Source organism: Branchiostoma floridae, chromosome 2, assembly GCF_000003815.2.
Source record: "Branchiostoma floridae strain S238N-H82 chromosome 2, Bfl_VNyyK, whole genome shotgun sequence".
Lineage (NCBI taxonomy): Eukaryota > Metazoa > Chordata > Leptocardii > Amphioxiformes > Branchiostomatidae > Branchiostoma > Branchiostoma floridae.
The window spans coordinates 10,291,424-10,308,460 of record NC_049980.1 but is presented as its reverse complement, the minus strand read 5'-3'; the positions used below and the strand labels follow the sequence as shown (position 1 = coordinate 10,308,460).

The following is a 17,037-nucleotide window of genomic DNA, read 5'->3' as shown; positions in this document are numbered from 1 at the left end:
AAAATCAGAATATCAATGGCAACAAGAGATCAAGACAAAAATAGATAAATCAAAAGAGTATGCTTTAGATGGGGTCATACTTATTGAAATTAGAGTCATTTAGTCTAATAACCTTAAAATTGTAACAATTTCGCCACATTTTAGTGACGAAAACCGAAACGGTCGAACGAAAACAGTGAGTATGATATTTTTGCTTCCCCTTAAAATAGTGGGTTATTCTGAAGACTCTCGCGCGATTCGCGGGATTCGGCGAGATCTTCCCTTGGTGCATGCGCCGCAAGAACTTAAATTTTTCGCAGATTTTGAAAAGTCAGCCAGCATGCCGGTGTATAAAGGTGGGTTGTCTTCGCGTTTGAAAAACATGTTGAATGGTGTCTTGTCGAGTTAACTAAGAAGGAATAGAGGAACTTTTCCGTGCTGAAATTCGAAGTGTTTGGCGAAGTTTTGATGCACGTTGTTACTTTGTGTTGTATAATTATGGGGAGGGGGGCATAGAGTGATTTGTGAGTGACTTGGCGACTTAGAAACGGAATATCATATAGTAATACGTAGTAACCCCGTAAATATTAAATGATAGCATAATGTAATCAGTTACGATAAAAAGATGTATAGTATGAACGAATGAAAAATTATACTTTAATTTTTTTTTCTGTTCCTGAAGATAGAAAGATGCAGGAGAAGCTAGAAGATCATTATTTCCTATCACGTTTGGACCCTTAAAAAGTCTTAGTATTGATCCACTATGTCAAAGTTGAAGGCTCCTGAATCGCAAACAGGTCTCATCTCGACCATTGTCTAGATTTGCATAACGCTATCAACGTCCAGGCATCTCAGGCCTTCAACTTTGATTTATAGAATACAATGGCCATCTCTGTGCATGCCTCTTCGGAAGTGTGAACGCACTTGTGATTTCATCTTATTTGATTTATCAAACGTGTCTTCACTCCGACAAGTGTTTTGATATCGTATCAGCTGGTCAGGACGTTTCGGTACCTTGACAGTTCAGCACCTAGCCAATCAGAACAATTCATCCCCAGGCCTAGGAATAATTAGCGTTAAGGTTAGTGTACTAGTAAGTGTTTGAGTTAAATCTCCTGGATTTGCTGTAATACATCGTCCTGATTGTCTCGGAGCCAAACTTTTCTGGACAGTTCAATGATATTAGATATTAGACTGAAAATATCCACAATGCATACTCCTTCAAAGTAATGTGTCATCTAGTCATCCACAACCCTAGTCAATAATGGAGATCCCTTTGTCTTCTTCTTTGTCAGTGAAAGTGAAGTGGCAGAAGCAGAAGTTTGATGACATTGACCTGGACACGGATGAGCCTCCTGAGGTGTTTAAGGCCCAGCTGTTCGCCCTGTCAGGGGTGCAGCCGGACAGACAGAAGGTCATGTTGAAGGGATCGACTTTGAAGGTGGGATTCTGTTTTTGTAACTTGTTTTCACTCAACATTATGCAAACTAACATCTTTTCCTTCTTTCTGGGCGCAACCTGCCTTATGTGTATAGCTCATGTAGTATAAACTATTGGTTTATCCTTAATTTCATAGCTGCTTTTCAAAGTTTTGTAACAGGTGTCACAACACATGTACATGACCAGCCACCACATCAAACCTTTTGTCTACATGACACTTTAAAATGCTAGTGTAAAGGCATAAGCCAACACTGAATGACTTTCAGTACACATTTTATTGTTGATAATGACACTTTCACTTTTTTTTGTCAGGATGAAGGATGGGAAACCCTTAAAGGACTGAAAAATGTGAGTATAGGAATATAGCAAATCACAATCACATTGGGTACTCCCCAAATCCTACATATATAGCATTACAGTTGTGCAGGAATTATCCAACTATGAAATATTATCAGAATCTACTTTAACAATGTATAATTAATATGGTATAAATTTGTAATGTTTGGCACAAATAAATTGAAACAAAGCATATTAACTTGATATACATTATTCAGACCATTGTTGTGCTTGAATTTCAAGATGCTGAATGATCATTTCGACCATTTATCCTACAGGGTGTTACCCTGATGATGATGGGCACTGCAGATGCCCTCCCACAAGAACCGGTGGAGAGGCCCAAGTTCGTAGAAGACATGTCAGAAGCTGAACTCAACAAAGCTGTAAGTTTTAAGTTGACAATATATAGATGACTTCCTGCAAATGTAGGTCATGCAAGTCATGGATCTAGCAATCTTTCTTGTCCTTCTTTACATTTTCAAATTTTCTATAAGCCTTGTATTTGTAATAAAGAACATCTGCCATCATACTCCTGCACATGAATACTTGGCCCCTAGAGGGCGCTGTTTTCATTCTGAGAATCAGTAGGCAGTACACATAGTTCTGTTGTACTTGTGTGTACACATGTTCTACGGTACATGGGTGGGTAAGGTCACCTACAATATTTTGTACGTTTTTCAATCTATCATCTCCTAGCAAAAATTCGAGATGACTTACAGGTTTCACGTTCCCACCTCCTTGTATGTTTGTTTGTTGTGTGGTCTGCAATGAGTGTTTCAATATATAGCCTGTGTTTAAAGTCACTTGTGGTTTGTTCCCCTACAGATGGAGCTGCCAGCAGGCATGACTAACCTGGGTAACACCTGTTACATGAACGCCACCGTACAGTGTCTCAGGAACGTCCCTGAGCTCAAGGAGGTCCTGAAAAGGTTGGTTACATCAGGGAGGAACTGTTACAATGAGTAATGTGGCAAGACTAATTGAAAGGGAACACACAAATATGTAGCCTGGATACCAGACCCCAGCTCGATCTCAAAAATATCTATCGTGTACATACGATAGATATTTTTGAGATTGGGCTGGGGTCTGGTATCCAGGCTGGGGTCTGGTATCCAGGGCTAACAAATATGGTAACCTAAAAAGGTAAAAGAAAACGTGTTTATACTTGTGTATACTTTGTAGATCTTACATCTTACCGCTGGGCTTTAACAATGTACATTTTTGTTTGTTTATCAGTTTGATTTGACTGTAGTTTGCCCTTGGTCAACTTATTTATTGGACAAAATTAAAGAAGATTCAAAATATTGAAGATACTGTCTTAAGTACCCCACCATTGTAAGTCGTTCATATACGCCCTACCTTTCCAGGTTCCAGGGAGGCTTGAGTAGTTCAGGAGACTTAACTGCAGCACAGTCCATCACTGCAGGTAATTAGGCTGTAATTCATGGATGACATTTACAGTGAAATATCAATAGCATTTTCAGTCTTCTCCATAGGTAGTCCCAGTTAATGCAGATCCCATGTATACTGAGTTGTACTACATCCTACTGAAAGTCAAAGGAACATCAGATGATGATTGTTGTTGTGTGCTTTTTTCTGCAGCATTCCGTGACCTGAACGGCAGCATGGACAGTGGTTCTGCCACCATCACGCCCATCGTGCTGCTACAGGTTCTCCACATGGCCTTCCCACACTTTGCTGAGAAGGCTGAGCAGGGGGGATTTAGACAGCAGGTATGGGCAAACAACTTACTACAAAATGATAATAACTAGTGCTGCGTACACGTACTTAAGACCCGGAACTGGAACTGGACTTGTAAAAACATTTAGGTCCAAGTCCCAAAAAGCCTAAACGTTGGGAACCAAGTCCCACACTTTGCTGAGACAACTAAGCAGGGAGGTTTCAGACAGCAGGTATGGGCAAACAGCCAAATACGAAATCATTACAACACACTACTTTTGATAGTCAAATACTGTTAGTTCTGCATGTGAATATCAGCAGTGCACACACAATTATGGGTGAGTGTCTTGTCAGTAATACTAAGATTATATTTGTCATCTTACCTTCCATATACAAGTAATGGAATTAAAGACTATTACATAAACTGCAGTTGCTGCCTATGCTCGACTGCGGTAATCTAAATGAATCTGAAATCAAATCAGAAGTCAGATTCCTCTCTACTCAGTTAATTGCGATGTATATACATGAACATGTTGATTTTGTTACAGGATGCAAACGAGTGCTGGGTTGAAATGGTCCGTATGTTACAGCAGAAACTTCCTCCTGTGGAGAGGGTAGGAACAGAGGTGAGTGTGGAAAAAGTAATAGATACACATACAGAAGCATATACAGAAACACATACACATATCAGATATAGATACACATACACTAATATATACACTAATAGATGCCGATACACACAAACAGACATACAGATGTACATACAGATTACACATACTGACACACATATTGATACACACAAACAGGTACACAATATATATCATACAAAACATTTGCAAATACACAAATCATACATATACACATACAGATACTTTGTCTGCCTCCTTCTGTCTCTTCAGGAATTGTTTGCTTGTTTGACATTCATGGTAGCCTTTGTTGATCTGACACAGTATGCACTGTGTCCCCCTTTACACAATTAACAGGGTAACCATACTAGAAAGTAAGTAAAACATTCTTAACAGCTAAACACACATGATACAGACATAAAACAGTGTTAGTCATCTTGGTAAAGACTAAAAAAATTCTCCTGTGTTGTCCAGCTGATTCCAGTGCCTGAGCAGGGGAAGGTGAAGAGGTTTATGGACCAGTTCTTCTCAGGAGAACTTGTCTCTACGTATCCTTAATTACCAAGTCACTAGTCAGCCTATCTGAAAATCCTCAATCATTTCAGCCATGCTTCAATTTAGAAATATTAAAAAAATGTTGTGCTTCAGATCACTGTATCCTACCCCTTTCCTAGACTAGGTAATCACTGAGTAACATTAGAGGGACCAATATTTGAAATGTTTCACATTGACAATAAAAACACTCAAAATATAATAAAGTTTGTACTTAATCTACGAGAATCGTGCAATCAGTCAAATATTTAATCACCGAGCGGTCACTCAGGAAAGGCTACCTCTAGTGGAAACTGATGTTGCTAAGAATCTATGTACTAGTATTTAGTCAACAACAAGAAGAAAGCAGATTCTTGATGAAAAGCTCAGTAATTCCTTAACTCCAACTTCACCAGTATGAAGTGTGTGGAATCTGAGGAGGAAGAGGAAAAGACATCTTCTGAAACTTTCTTTCAACTTAGCTGTTTCATCTCACAAGGTACCAAGGTTTTTTTCCCCGTCATGGAAAAAGATGTACCGGGTAGTTTCAGTTAAAAATATTATGTATTGATAGTTTGAGACTTGTCGTAACTCTTTGAGAAATATTAGTTTGTTTGGTGAGTTTTACACTGCAATTGTATGTCGTCTGGTAATGACTAAGGGGGGAGTTTTTTTTAATGGAAACAATTGACTTTTTAAATAGGCCTCTGGGCCCCATTTAAGACTTGTTTTTCAAACAGGGTCTGGTTCCTGGGGCCGGTTGTTTGCCCACCAGGGGGCAATGATTTTGTTTATCCCTCTTGCAGATGTTAAATACATGCAACTAGGACTTCAATCTGTGGAGTTTTCTATACATTTCCTCATATACAATGTAGTTATAATTCATGTAAATCTTTTGATTCCTCAATCTTTTTGATATAGCATGAAAGTTCATCTGTGTTGGTAAATGACATTGTGGAAAAAACTAAACTTTACGTAACCAACACCAAGTTTGATTGGGAATTACCCCAAATTTTCAGCCGACTCTATCTCTGAATCTAAAATCATCCCTTTAGAGTATATTTTTTTCATATACACTATTCTTTCATATTGTATACACTGTTATTACTGAATAGAATATTGCAGTAAAGAGCTTACCACTATCAGTTTGTCTCATCTTACTCGTCTTACTTGCATACTTCACAGCGACTTGAAGAAATCATCACAAAGCACTCCCCATCCCTCGGTAGGGATGCTCAATACAAGAAAACGGTAAGTTTTATACATGCAGCTTTCTTACCTTAAGAGCTTGAGGATCAATTTTGTATTTAAAATGCTGATGACTCTTCAAATCACCTTCTTATCTCATTGTCTTTGACAGAGTTCATTGATGAAAGCCGACTTATTGTTGCATTGAATTTCAGTCCAAAGTGCGCCGCCTGCCAGCCTACCTAACAATCCAGATGGTCAGGTTCTTCTACAAGGAGAAGGAGAATGTGAATGCAAAGATCTTAAAGGTGAGGCCAACTTTCTTCTTCAGGAATTAGTAATCAAAAAGATTGTACTCTGACCAGTCTGAATATGAATTTCCGTGTAATTTTTTTATTGACATTGAAAATGTGAAAAATGTCAAAAAATTTTGAAATCTAGTACAGTCAAACCTGCCCTAGCGACCACCTCTTCTCAGCGACCACCTGGCCATTTCGACCGCTTTTTCTCGGTCCCAATTTATTTTCTCATTGACATAAGCATTAAGCGACCTTTTCTCAACGACCACCTGGCCAACGCGACCGCGACCGGCCCAAATTGGGACCCATAACGACCGCATCATTTTCAAAATTGAGGTTTTCATCAATTTTTTATGATAACTAGCGCGATTTTGTGCCGAAATCGGCCAATTTGCGTCGGATTTTGGGGTTAAATTTACAGTTTACAGTGTGCGTGTTGTATTTGACATTAAAGACCTCGCTTCTTTGCGTGCATGCAGTGTGCTTGCTATTTAGCATTAAACACAACGGAAACCATTTATACTTTGCATCGGGCATGTTTTGAGTCGATACTCTTCTCAGTGACCACCTGTCCAAATCGACCGCTTTTTTCTGGTCCCCCGGGTGGTCGTCTTGGGCAGGTTTGACTGTAATTAAGTGCAGCAAAGCATGTGAAAGAGAGAATATGGGTAGCTTGCATGGTTCAGTGCACGTGGTTAGTAACCCTGTATGTAGAATCAAGAGGTTGGCAATTTGAATCCCCACCATATCTCACCTGATAATGCACGCTACTAGAAAGAGTCATAATCCTGAGGACGTTAAGCCATGATCCACAGTTCATTGTACTTTTCAAAAAGAGCTAGTGGAATATCCCTACAGTAAACACCTACATGTACGCATAGCATGAAGTCTGTCTTCCCTGTCATGACCAGTGGAAGATTAGGTCTTCATCAGTGAACTAAACTGGTTTGAGATTACTTGCAGTTTCTTTAACATAAGCACGACATACAGTCAAACGATTGGAAATTTTGTGGCTGTGGCCGTGTTGGAGAGGACTATTTCGGAATACTTAGGTCAATGGGATAAATCCACGACAAAAAGTGACCGCAATAGCCAGGTGGCAGCTATGCAAAGGTGGCTGCTAATACAGGTTTGACTGTAGACTTAAAACTGACTGTCAAAAGTACACTTTAGATTAACTCCAACATCTCTTGTGTTCCCAGGATGTGAAGTTCCCCATGAGTCTGGACCTGTTTGACATGTGCACAACTGAGCTGCAGACCAAGCTGGAGCCCGTCAGGTCAAAGTTCAAAGAGGAAGAAGACAGGAAGGTAGAGGAGGCTCAGAAGGTAGGAGAATATTTGACATGAATTTTCCACACTTACATGTACTCAAGTTGACTGCTGACCATATTTTACCAAAAAAATATGACTGTCTACAACCTTCATACACTGTTCCTTATCAATTTAGCCAATATAGCATTATGACATAGTCTGACTTAGCTTACAGTTTCTTTCCCTTACATTTAAGAGGCACATTTCTATTGCCTTACAAGAGGCAAAGATTACTACTGCTACTACATTTACTGTTAAATGCACTGTGTATTGTCTATTTTTTGGTATTCTGAAAATGCTGATCTCTCTTTGGTTGGCATCATCAAAGATGTTAAGGCTTACTGATATGGTATTACGTGAATATTTAACAGATATATGTTAGATGGCACCTGATATCAGTGTTGCTGCCTGGGTTGACAGCTTTATGGTATCATTGCAATTTCAATAAGACGAAAATAAAGACCTATAAACTCTTTTTTCCAGGCTAAAGAAGCAGGAAAGACAGTTGTGCCGAACAAGGATGTTCAATATGAGACTTACGAGTTTCCTGATGGTAAATACTTGTCACTGGAATCTTTTTATTGGGAACAGAAGCTACTCCTTTTCTGGGAGTGAAAACACTTTGTATGCGGAATCTAAAAGTTATAACTACATATATTACTGGATATGATTTTGGAAACAGTCAGACGTTTCAAACAACATTGTTTCAAACAACGTTTTTTTGTCAGTGACACTGGACGTTGTCAGTATCACTGACGAAAAACAACAGATATTGTTTGAAACGTCTGACCGTTTATAAAATCATATCCAGTTGCTTGAGTAACTGCCTTTTGGTGTATCTTGTTACCTGGATGTCTAACCTTCATCAACATTATAACTACATATACAAGTATTTGTAGGTATTTCTATCAGTGAAAAAATCACATAGATGAAAATTGTTCTGAATATAGAGATCTTTGTGCAATTACTTTCAAAATGTTTTGAATGTGTATTATACATAAGATAAAACATGTTCAAACTTTCATTTCTATTGTTTGAAAAATGTTAAACTATTGTGACTTGACTGTCTCTTTTATTCAAACTTATCACAAGTTAAAACAAGTTGTGGTGACTCCAAATCCCAATCAATTGTCGAAATAGATGATCAATTGGACCATGTCACACATCCAACTGTAAATACTGTGTATCTGTATGGTAGCAACATGTACTTAGGCCATGTCTATAGTGCATTGCTCTGACATGCTGGACCTTTCTCCTCAGACATAGGCTCCAACAATAGTGGTTACTACACGCTGCAGGCAGTTCTGACCCACCAGGGCCGGTCAAGCTCCTCCGGACACTACGTGGCCTGGGTTAGGAGAGACGGTCAGTGCTTCACAGTTGAAAAGTTTATGATATGATGACAGTTGAGGGATATGATTTAAAGTAGTATAAATCTCGTAGATAAATACTGCTGCAATTTTTTGCAACAGAAAATTTCTCTGATGAGCAACACCTTCAAATTGATCTCTATAATCAAATAAGCAACCCCAGCATTACGAAGGAATCTAGCAATGTTAATGTCCTTCTACTAATTTGCTGACAATGTATCTAAGCCTGCTAACTTGCTTGTAAATTTTATTTTCACTTTGATGACTTTCACTTTGACTCTTTTCTAAATGGTGATGCATTGCAGCTGATTGGATTAAGTGTGGTGATGAATATAGAATACAACACGGTGTATTCCGTATCACCCGAGGTATCAGCCCGACGGCCGAAGGCAGGAGGGCGATCCGACCCACAACCAAGGGTGATGCGGAATACACCGTGTTGTATTTTATTTATGTCATACCCAGCTAAGAAACCCCGTTTTGATGCGAAATGCACCAGAAGTTGAACAAATTTGGTGCCCTCGAACAAAAAGTGTTGCAACAGTAGTAATGTTCCAACGTCTGAATCAGGTATTCGAACATTCGATGGCGCTGCACTCGGCCCGCTCGAAACACTTCGATTTATTCGAATGGAGCCTGTGTGATACGCCTTTCAAACCGGTCTGATACGGAAGTTATGGCCCGGTCCGGAACACCCGTATCGAATGTTTTTGCGTCACAGGTGTTAAGTTTTCCAATACCTGTTTCAATGCCTGAATATGCAATTCAGCACCCTAGGGCAATGCAATTAATTTGGAGATTGATGGAACTGCAATCAATAACCAATTATGACATGTATTACAGCTGACTGGATCAAGTGCGATGATGACAAGGTGTATGCTGTAACTGAAGAAGATGTGCTGAAGCTGTCTGGGGGCGGAGACTGGCACTGCGCGTACGTTCTCCTGTACGGGCCACGGCGACTAGAGGTGCCTCCGCCCGAGAAAATGGAAATATAGATTATTGTGGCTTTTCTGTCGTGTCTTCAATGTGAAAAAATTATGAAGTCAAACCAAAATGAATGATAAGCTGCATTGTACCCATGTTTCTTTAACATACCATAAAAGAAAGAAATGGCCTATTACTGTGTGTCCCACGTCACCTTACATTGTAAGAACTATCCTATTGGTAATAAGGTTTAAGTCTTGTTTCAAAATAGGTCCTACTTCAACTGTGATAACATTTAGGATACAAGAATGAATCAAATTAGTAGAAATTCTTTTGTATAAATTCTCATTAATAAACTAAAATGCAGGGTGTTGCTGGATATGTACATGCATTCTTCTTCGCGTAATACAGTATTCCTACTGATGTTCAGTTGGAAGGATTGAAGCTTTCAAAACAGTTCAGTTAATTGCCTGTTTCAAGAATTTCATTGTAACCAGCTTACTGAATATCACTACTGTCAGTGAGGTGTACGTATAAATATGTACTAGAGCCCTGTACCATCAGTGAATGTTGATCAGTAGAGCTATACCTGTTAGGCTAACAACATCGCAGGATTGAATACCTCCTGTCTGCTAAGCAGAGTCTGAGACAGTATCTCTGCTTTGGAGCAAGTTCCTCATTGTGGGATGTTCAAATTAAATGGCTTAAACTGGCTTCATAAAACAGGATGTCATGATCCACAGCACAGCACTGCATCTTTCATACCAGAACACCTGTGACAGTCAATAGATTCCAGAGACAAAAGCTCGTCAAAGTCAACACATCCTCAATCGCAAGATTTTCAAACAGGCTGTAACAAGAGAATACGCTTTTGTACGACACGTGCACAACTATCCCAAGAACACCCTCCATTTGCAATCATACTACGAAAGTACTTTGTACTAACAGCTGCTATGAAATAGTGTATTGGAAGGCTTGTTCCATTTGTCTGTTGACACCAGCACTAATAGCTGTCATAGGAGTTGTTTTTGAACAGAATTAAAGCTTCCACTATGTACCCAACTCACAGTGTAGTAAACTGTTATCATTTGCAGGTAGTTAGAAGCATTAGTATGTGTACATGATCCTGTACATCCACACAAATCACTAGTTCAAACAGCCCAGTAGTTTTTGTCATATGTTTTTAATGCAGGTACTGGCTTATCATAATGGCAAAAGGCAGGCTATCTGATACTAAAGAGCATAATATAACTTAAGTTACCCGGTATAAAAAGTCTCATGTAGTTGCAGACATTCTAAAATTTCACCTTTGTCACTATCAGCAAGAAAAACACTACATTGAACAAGAACCTTAAGTACTAAAATCATCTTTTGAGATACATATGCCAGTGTAACCATCCATTCTTGCTACCTATCCCTACTGACTCATGCTTTTAATGCAACAAGAAAAGTATGCAGATATTAATTACTTTATGTATTTACATCAATTAGACTAAGACTCTGCATGTTATTCCCAGTGATTAGGAGAAACTGACATCATCAAGTGGATATATACAGCTGAAATATACAATTATATGATCCAAACAATACATTTTCAATTCGTAAGTACCTTCAAGCAGGTTACTCATTGCAAATTACAAAATATAAAATAACTTGTTTTCGAGCATCAATCTGGACAAAGGATTACTTTACAACCATTTTCAGAATTATACAGCAACACTTCAAACTATTAGTAAAAATTTTCCTATGACATCACGGCCTGATAATCAAAAAATTAAGTTCCTATAAGGCTAAATATGTACACTTTTCTCACAAGAAAAGATCAGACAATCATTTAAGCCATACAATATATACTATGTTCTGTTTGTACTTTCAAAAAAGCTGAATGTACTGTAAAAGAACCTTGCTGTTCTTTGCTAGTAATTTGAAATTGCCTATCATATTTGATGCATTTCAATCATTGTTCCCCATCTTATACAAGTAATTATTTTTTATCAATCTTTGTTGTAACATCACTTTACGTTTTTTCAATGCAACAAGTGGTCAGACTCCACCAGACACAACCACCTTGTGATGTTTTGTGGTGAAAGCTGTTGCACTACGTGCTTTGATTCAACAGTTCCAGCTTGAACATCAAGACTCCCTTTGTTGCTAGTATCCATGCTTTTCAATTCATGGTCCTGAATCAAGAGAGCAACATGAACTCTTGAACTTTGTTTAAGACGAGCCAAGGCTACCTCTCCCCCTCACTTCTTCGGCATGGACTTCTCAGCGTACTCTAGAGTCCTCAGAAGCGACTCTAGACGTTTCCTGATTTTCTTCTGGTCTTCAGCTGCACACTCTATAACCAGGGCCTGGAACTTCAGGTCTATGGGTCCTGTCGTGTCAGGACAGCAGGCATTATAGTACAGGAGAAGGGTGTCATAGTTTGCCCGCATGTCGTCCCGGATTTTCTCGGAGATCTCGTCTAAGACGGTGTTGACCCTATGGAGTGCATCTTCCTGCTGCTGGTTGCGGACGGTGTTGACACAAACGTCGACCGTGAGGCAGCGACAAACCAGACGTTCTGCTGTGATCTGAATCTCTTCCCTTTCACCTGGAATATAAGACTGGTAGTTGATACAATGAACAGCTTTAAAGTCCAACTATTCACCTGGTGCTGTTAGAAACATTTTAAACACACTATTTCAAGCTCATTATACTCCAAGGCACTCCCTCGAAATCTTGCTCATCCACTGGCTGCCAATGGCAGGTGGATATGATAAACTTGCATCTCCTTTCCACCAGAGACTGCGCCACTGAGCTACCAAACATCTGATCTGACATTGCTCAATGGACTTTAAAGATCATAAAGAAACTTTTTACATTTCATATGTATTGTTACTTTTTAGATTACACATATTGTGCATCATTTTCCAAATATAGGGACATGCTCTATTCTGCAATTAAGTTTAGTTTGCTCGTGTTGGCATGATAAGAATAAAATACAACGTTGGGTATTCCGTATCACTGTCAGTCCCAGATCCTACCCGCAGTCGGGCATGCCTCAGCCAATACTGAATAACCTAGGTTGTATTGTATACATGTACTGACCAGGACTGCAGTACTGTAGATCCTTGCTATTCTGTAGTGTATGTAGTGCCTCCAGCATGCTGGCCTTCTCCAGCTCCAGTGCAGAGGCTTGCTCCCTCAGTACCTCCACTCTCTTCTCTATCTGGTCCAGCATCTCAATCAACCTGGGGTGTGAACAGACATGTACAACAATTGTTGGGGATGTCAACTCTCTGCCTGGCTACATTTCTGCATGATTGGATCATTATCAATTCATCATCATCATCTGTAGATGAGATATATACATATATAGATTTTAGCACAGCGTGGGGACTATGTTTGTTCACCTTCCGTACTAACTACATAATTTCTATTTCATAGTAGTACATAAATAGTACAATGCCAGGCAAGCCGATTGATATACTAGACAGTATATCAACAAGAAGTAATACAAAATTATGCAAATTGCATTATGTTGACAATGAGTTATTCTGGGCATGTTTTTTTTGTTATTACCTCCATGAAATGTCATGGAATGGAGGTTATATTTTCTGTTATGTGTCTCTGTCTGTGTAGATGATTACTCAAGAACGGCTGGATGGATTAGTTTCCTACTTGTTGTGTTGGTGGGGTGTGATGAAAGCTCGAATCGATGAGATTTTGGGAGCCGTATCTGTCGTTATAATCGATGTAATAATATCAGAAATCACCCCTATATTTGAGATATATTGGTACAGGCATCCTGCTTTATGTGTTTGTTAATGGGCTTAGCTCCAAGCAGATGGTGAGGTGACAGCTGTTTGGGGAATCCCGTGTTTTTTTAATATGATAACTAGTTTTATTTATGTCTGCTTAGGATATCATGGAGATGTGAAGCGTAAGTATAATTGTAAGAAGTTGAGGTACATTTAACGATAACGCTTAACAGGTATGGATGTCTCACATACTGTACTGCTGATTTGAGTGACATGGTGATTAAAATGCCATTAGGTCCTCTCATCTGGGTTGGGTGTCAGAAGTTTTATGGGCGATACAGATGTTCTGATTTTGTTACGATAAGGGACAGTTGTTAGTTGTCTCTTTCGTAGCCAATGGTACTTGTTTTTTAGCAGACGGGGTTGGCGCCAAGAATTCATCTTACAGTTGGTGTAGGAATGTCAGAGGAAAGTGTGCATCTCGTTTTTGTACCGTGTGAACAGCTGATGTTATGACATATTGGTGGAAAATCAAATCACCATCTGACTAAAGTTGGCCACATCCCTTCTTCTTTCTGAGTTTCCCAACTTCCTCCCACCACACAGCTCTTAGGCACATAGTCGAACCTCAATAATGCTGACAACCTTAGACATTTTAAATGCCAAACATCAAGCTTAAGGAACACCACGCTACCATATGCCGTCGACCTCTTAAACGCACATTACACAATTAAGTGTCACATTTTGATAATTACTAATCAGATGGACATCCTCTGTGTCATTAAATAAATACACCACTACTTTCCCATAACATTTATATTATATAACCATACATCTAGATGTATTAAGCCGGGATACTGGTCTACAGGCGGACAACTTGGGGAAGGCGATGACTGACAGAAACTTCTGGGCTGCGACTGTGGTTCGGGTGGCAGGGGAGGAGAAGCACCCGACATAAGTCAAGTAAGTAAGTCAACCATTACTCTCAAATACAACCGACCATAAACATACATACCATCCACAAAAAAGCAATAGATATTTCATGGAGGTATGAGGTCCCCGAACTCTAGTTTCAGGGAATAGAAAGGGCTGAAACAAATTTGCATGCACGATGCTGCGCGCCAAATCCCTGACTTTGACACACTGCTGTACGGGCTCTGCAACTTTCTTAGAACATGATCATGATTTGGGAGTATTACGTTAGCTTGATAGGGACCGGCGGCGGCTGCGAGACCACTCCCATACCTGCCAGAGTGCTGGGCCATACTCTCTGTGCGTGAGAACATCCCCCGCTTGTCCTCTGCTGTCATTTCTGTCAGGTTTTGGTCCCCCATGGTCCCTGCCCTTCCACCGCCGCCACAACAATACAGTTTCGGTCCAGTTTGGCAGTTCACCTCCCAGAAAATTCTAAGAGTAAGAGTAACGTTATATGCCAGCTTCAGGCTTAACTACTCACTTTAGGGTAGGGACTATGGTGGCAAAATTTGTGATATATTCATTAAGAGGAAAATATCATTTAATGTGAATAAATATTATTGAATATGTACATATAGTAAATATGTATATAAAAAATAAGTGTATATATTGTGTATACTTGTAGCAAAATGAATACACAATTCCTTGATATCACTACTCTGATAATGGTATAACCTGCCTTGTTCTCGCGAGACAGTGATTTGACCTTTAAGGTCGCGAGACTTCGCGAGAGTGGAGAGTGTGTTTCTCCGCCGCCATATTTGCCCTTGGGTGAGTGGGTGTTTCTCCTTGCTTTGGTAAAAAATCTGGTTAGTATGAAGAATTAAGTCCCTCATAACACCAGCAACGAATCCATAAGAAGTAGGGCCACGCTCTAGCCGTGTAGTGCGTTTACATTCGGGCTCGTAGCTTAGCAAGCGTTGATGAAAGTATAACTGTCGAACAGTGAAAGATGTTACAAAATAATTATTTTTTTAACATCCCAAAGTTTGTGACCCTACTGCAATTATATTGTATTCTGTTCATTGGTTTGTCAATCTCAGCACAGTTCCACCATGCCGATCCTAAACCTTGGCCACAAATGGGACCACTGGATGCTATCTGGCGCCAGTAGTGATGAAAATGGACAAACTCACAGGTGTTTCCATTTTGAGAAGGTCAGTCAAAAATTATGTCTTTTCTGGTCATGATTTAGAGTTAGACATGTCCTTGGACATGTTTACACTTTACAGTGCATCATCTGTACCTTGTTTTGCATTATATAACGTGTATGGACATGTCATTCGGTATTGTTATGTTTCAGTTTCTCATGCAAAGCTATCTTAGTATTTAGAAATTTCCTAGTGCACTATGAAGAAACCTTGAAAAGTCTACACTACTATCATATGTTCCATGTCCCTTTGGTCATGTCACTATTTTATTGGATTTTCCCAAGGAGCTTTCATCAGTAGGAGAGAGTACGGATTAGTTTCCATTGTTCGTATGTTCGTAGCGGGCGACAAAATTTTATTAACACCCACGTGTCAAAAACCCGCATCTGCATACATTTCACCCACGCAAGCTTTTGTTTTCCCTTTGTTTTGTGGTCATTTTCATGGTGGGGCGGCCTGGGGATACAAACATTGTGTGTAGCGATCTGATTTTTGCGATTTTGTTGACGATGTTGAACAGAAGAGTAACTTCGGAATACATACAGCGGCGGCAATATTCTCTCTGACTGAGGGTGAAATTTCAAAGTCATACGGCTACCGGACAGCGCCGCCGCTCGGGTACGGGCTAAGCCTAAAGGCAAAATTGTCTGAGGCAAAGTCTACGAAAAAAACTGGTAATATTCCTACAATTAATGATGACTGTGAAAAACCTGACTCAATGATCTCAGGAACCAAGTTTTTTTTTTAAAGTATGCAACAGATATATTTCATAAATCGATACAAATACAAAGTTCAAAATTATGCCTGGAGAACTCAAGACATTATATACGAAAACCCGATCGTAACGAAAACCATGAAAACTATGCTCTCCCGCCTTACCTTCACCTCATTCCAGGCCCGATGTATCCTCTAAAAACACGGGTGGTTCGACAAAAATGAGCAAGGTTCGACCAACAGTGAACACGCCATTTTACCGAGCACATCATCAACAGTTACGAAAAAATATCAGCTAAATGAAGAAAAACGTCATATTTTTTTAGTAGCCATCTGAAAATACATGTGAAAATTCATAATTCTATCGCAAGAAAACAGACCTCGATCCGCGAAAATAGGCCTAAACTGGCCCATGTTTGTTGTACGGCGAAGAGAAACATATCAAACTGTCCGCCATTGTGCCCTCTACCGCAAGATGACGTAGTCACATGCCTGCCGAGTTTTCCAAATAAGGGAATCGTCGGAAACCTGACCCACTTCGCCTCTTGCCGATCGGGCTTCGGGCTGGCTCGAGGGCTATGACGTCATGGCGTGGCTCATTAGCATAGAAACCGCGCCAACCGGCGCTACGAACATCTTATCAAAGCGGCACCGCGACGGGCAGTAAACAAAGCGGCGCTGCGGGATTTAACTGGGCAAAACAAAGGCGCACAGCGGGCGGGTAACTCCATACTCTCTCCTACTGATAAAAGCTCCTTGGTG

The 17,037-nt window shown here is 39.8% G+C and overlaps 3 protein-coding genes across 3 annotated transcripts in view; 2 read left to right on the top strand and 1 right to left on the bottom strand.

The window, feature by feature from the left end:
• The first annotated feature begins 191 nt into the window (after window positions 1-191).
• Window positions 192-10,074, top strand: LOC118407957 (ubiquitin carboxyl-terminal hydrolase 14-like). The gene is made up of 17 exons (XM_035808549.1): window positions 192-335; window positions 1,275-1,420; window positions 1,732-1,767; window positions 2,034-2,138; window positions 2,581-2,684; window positions 3,123-3,181; window positions 3,358-3,488; window positions 3,984-4,061; window positions 4,536-4,609; window positions 5,009-5,091; window positions 5,399-5,430; window positions 5,778-5,843; window positions 5,996-6,088; window positions 7,282-7,407; window positions 7,876-7,945; window positions 8,653-8,757; window positions 9,606-10,074. The coding sequence occupies exons 1-17, from the start codon at window positions 320-322 to the stop codon at window positions 9,758-9,760; spliced, it is 1,479 nt and encodes a 492-aa protein (XP_035664442.1). The 5' UTR covers window positions 192-319; the 3' UTR covers window positions 9,761-10,074.
• A 782-nt stretch (window positions 10,075-10,856) lies between these two features.
• On the bottom strand, window positions 10,857-14,902 carry LOC118407963 (BAG family molecular chaperone regulator 2-like). Its single transcript, XM_035808563.1, has 3 exons — window positions 14,681-14,902; window positions 12,783-12,925; window positions 10,857-12,285 (listed from the first exon to the last, which is right to left on the bottom strand). The coding sequence occupies exons 1-3, from the start codon at window positions 14,767-14,769 to the stop codon at window positions 11,936-11,938; spliced, it is 582 nt and encodes a 193-aa protein (XP_035664456.1). The 5' UTR covers window positions 14,770-14,902; the 3' UTR covers window positions 10,857-11,935.
• A 202-nt stretch (window positions 14,903-15,104) lies between these two features.
• Window positions 15,105-17,037, top strand: part of LOC118407967 (NADH dehydrogenase [ubiquinone] iron-sulfur protein 5-like) — a gene marked incomplete in the record, with an annotated part of 3,052 nt that continues 1,119 nt past the window's right edge. Inside the window, 2 exon segments of the mRNA XM_035808575.1 lie at window positions 15,105-15,181; window positions 15,459-15,567. Coding sequence (XP_035664468.1) covers window positions 15,466-15,567 — 102 coding nt within the window.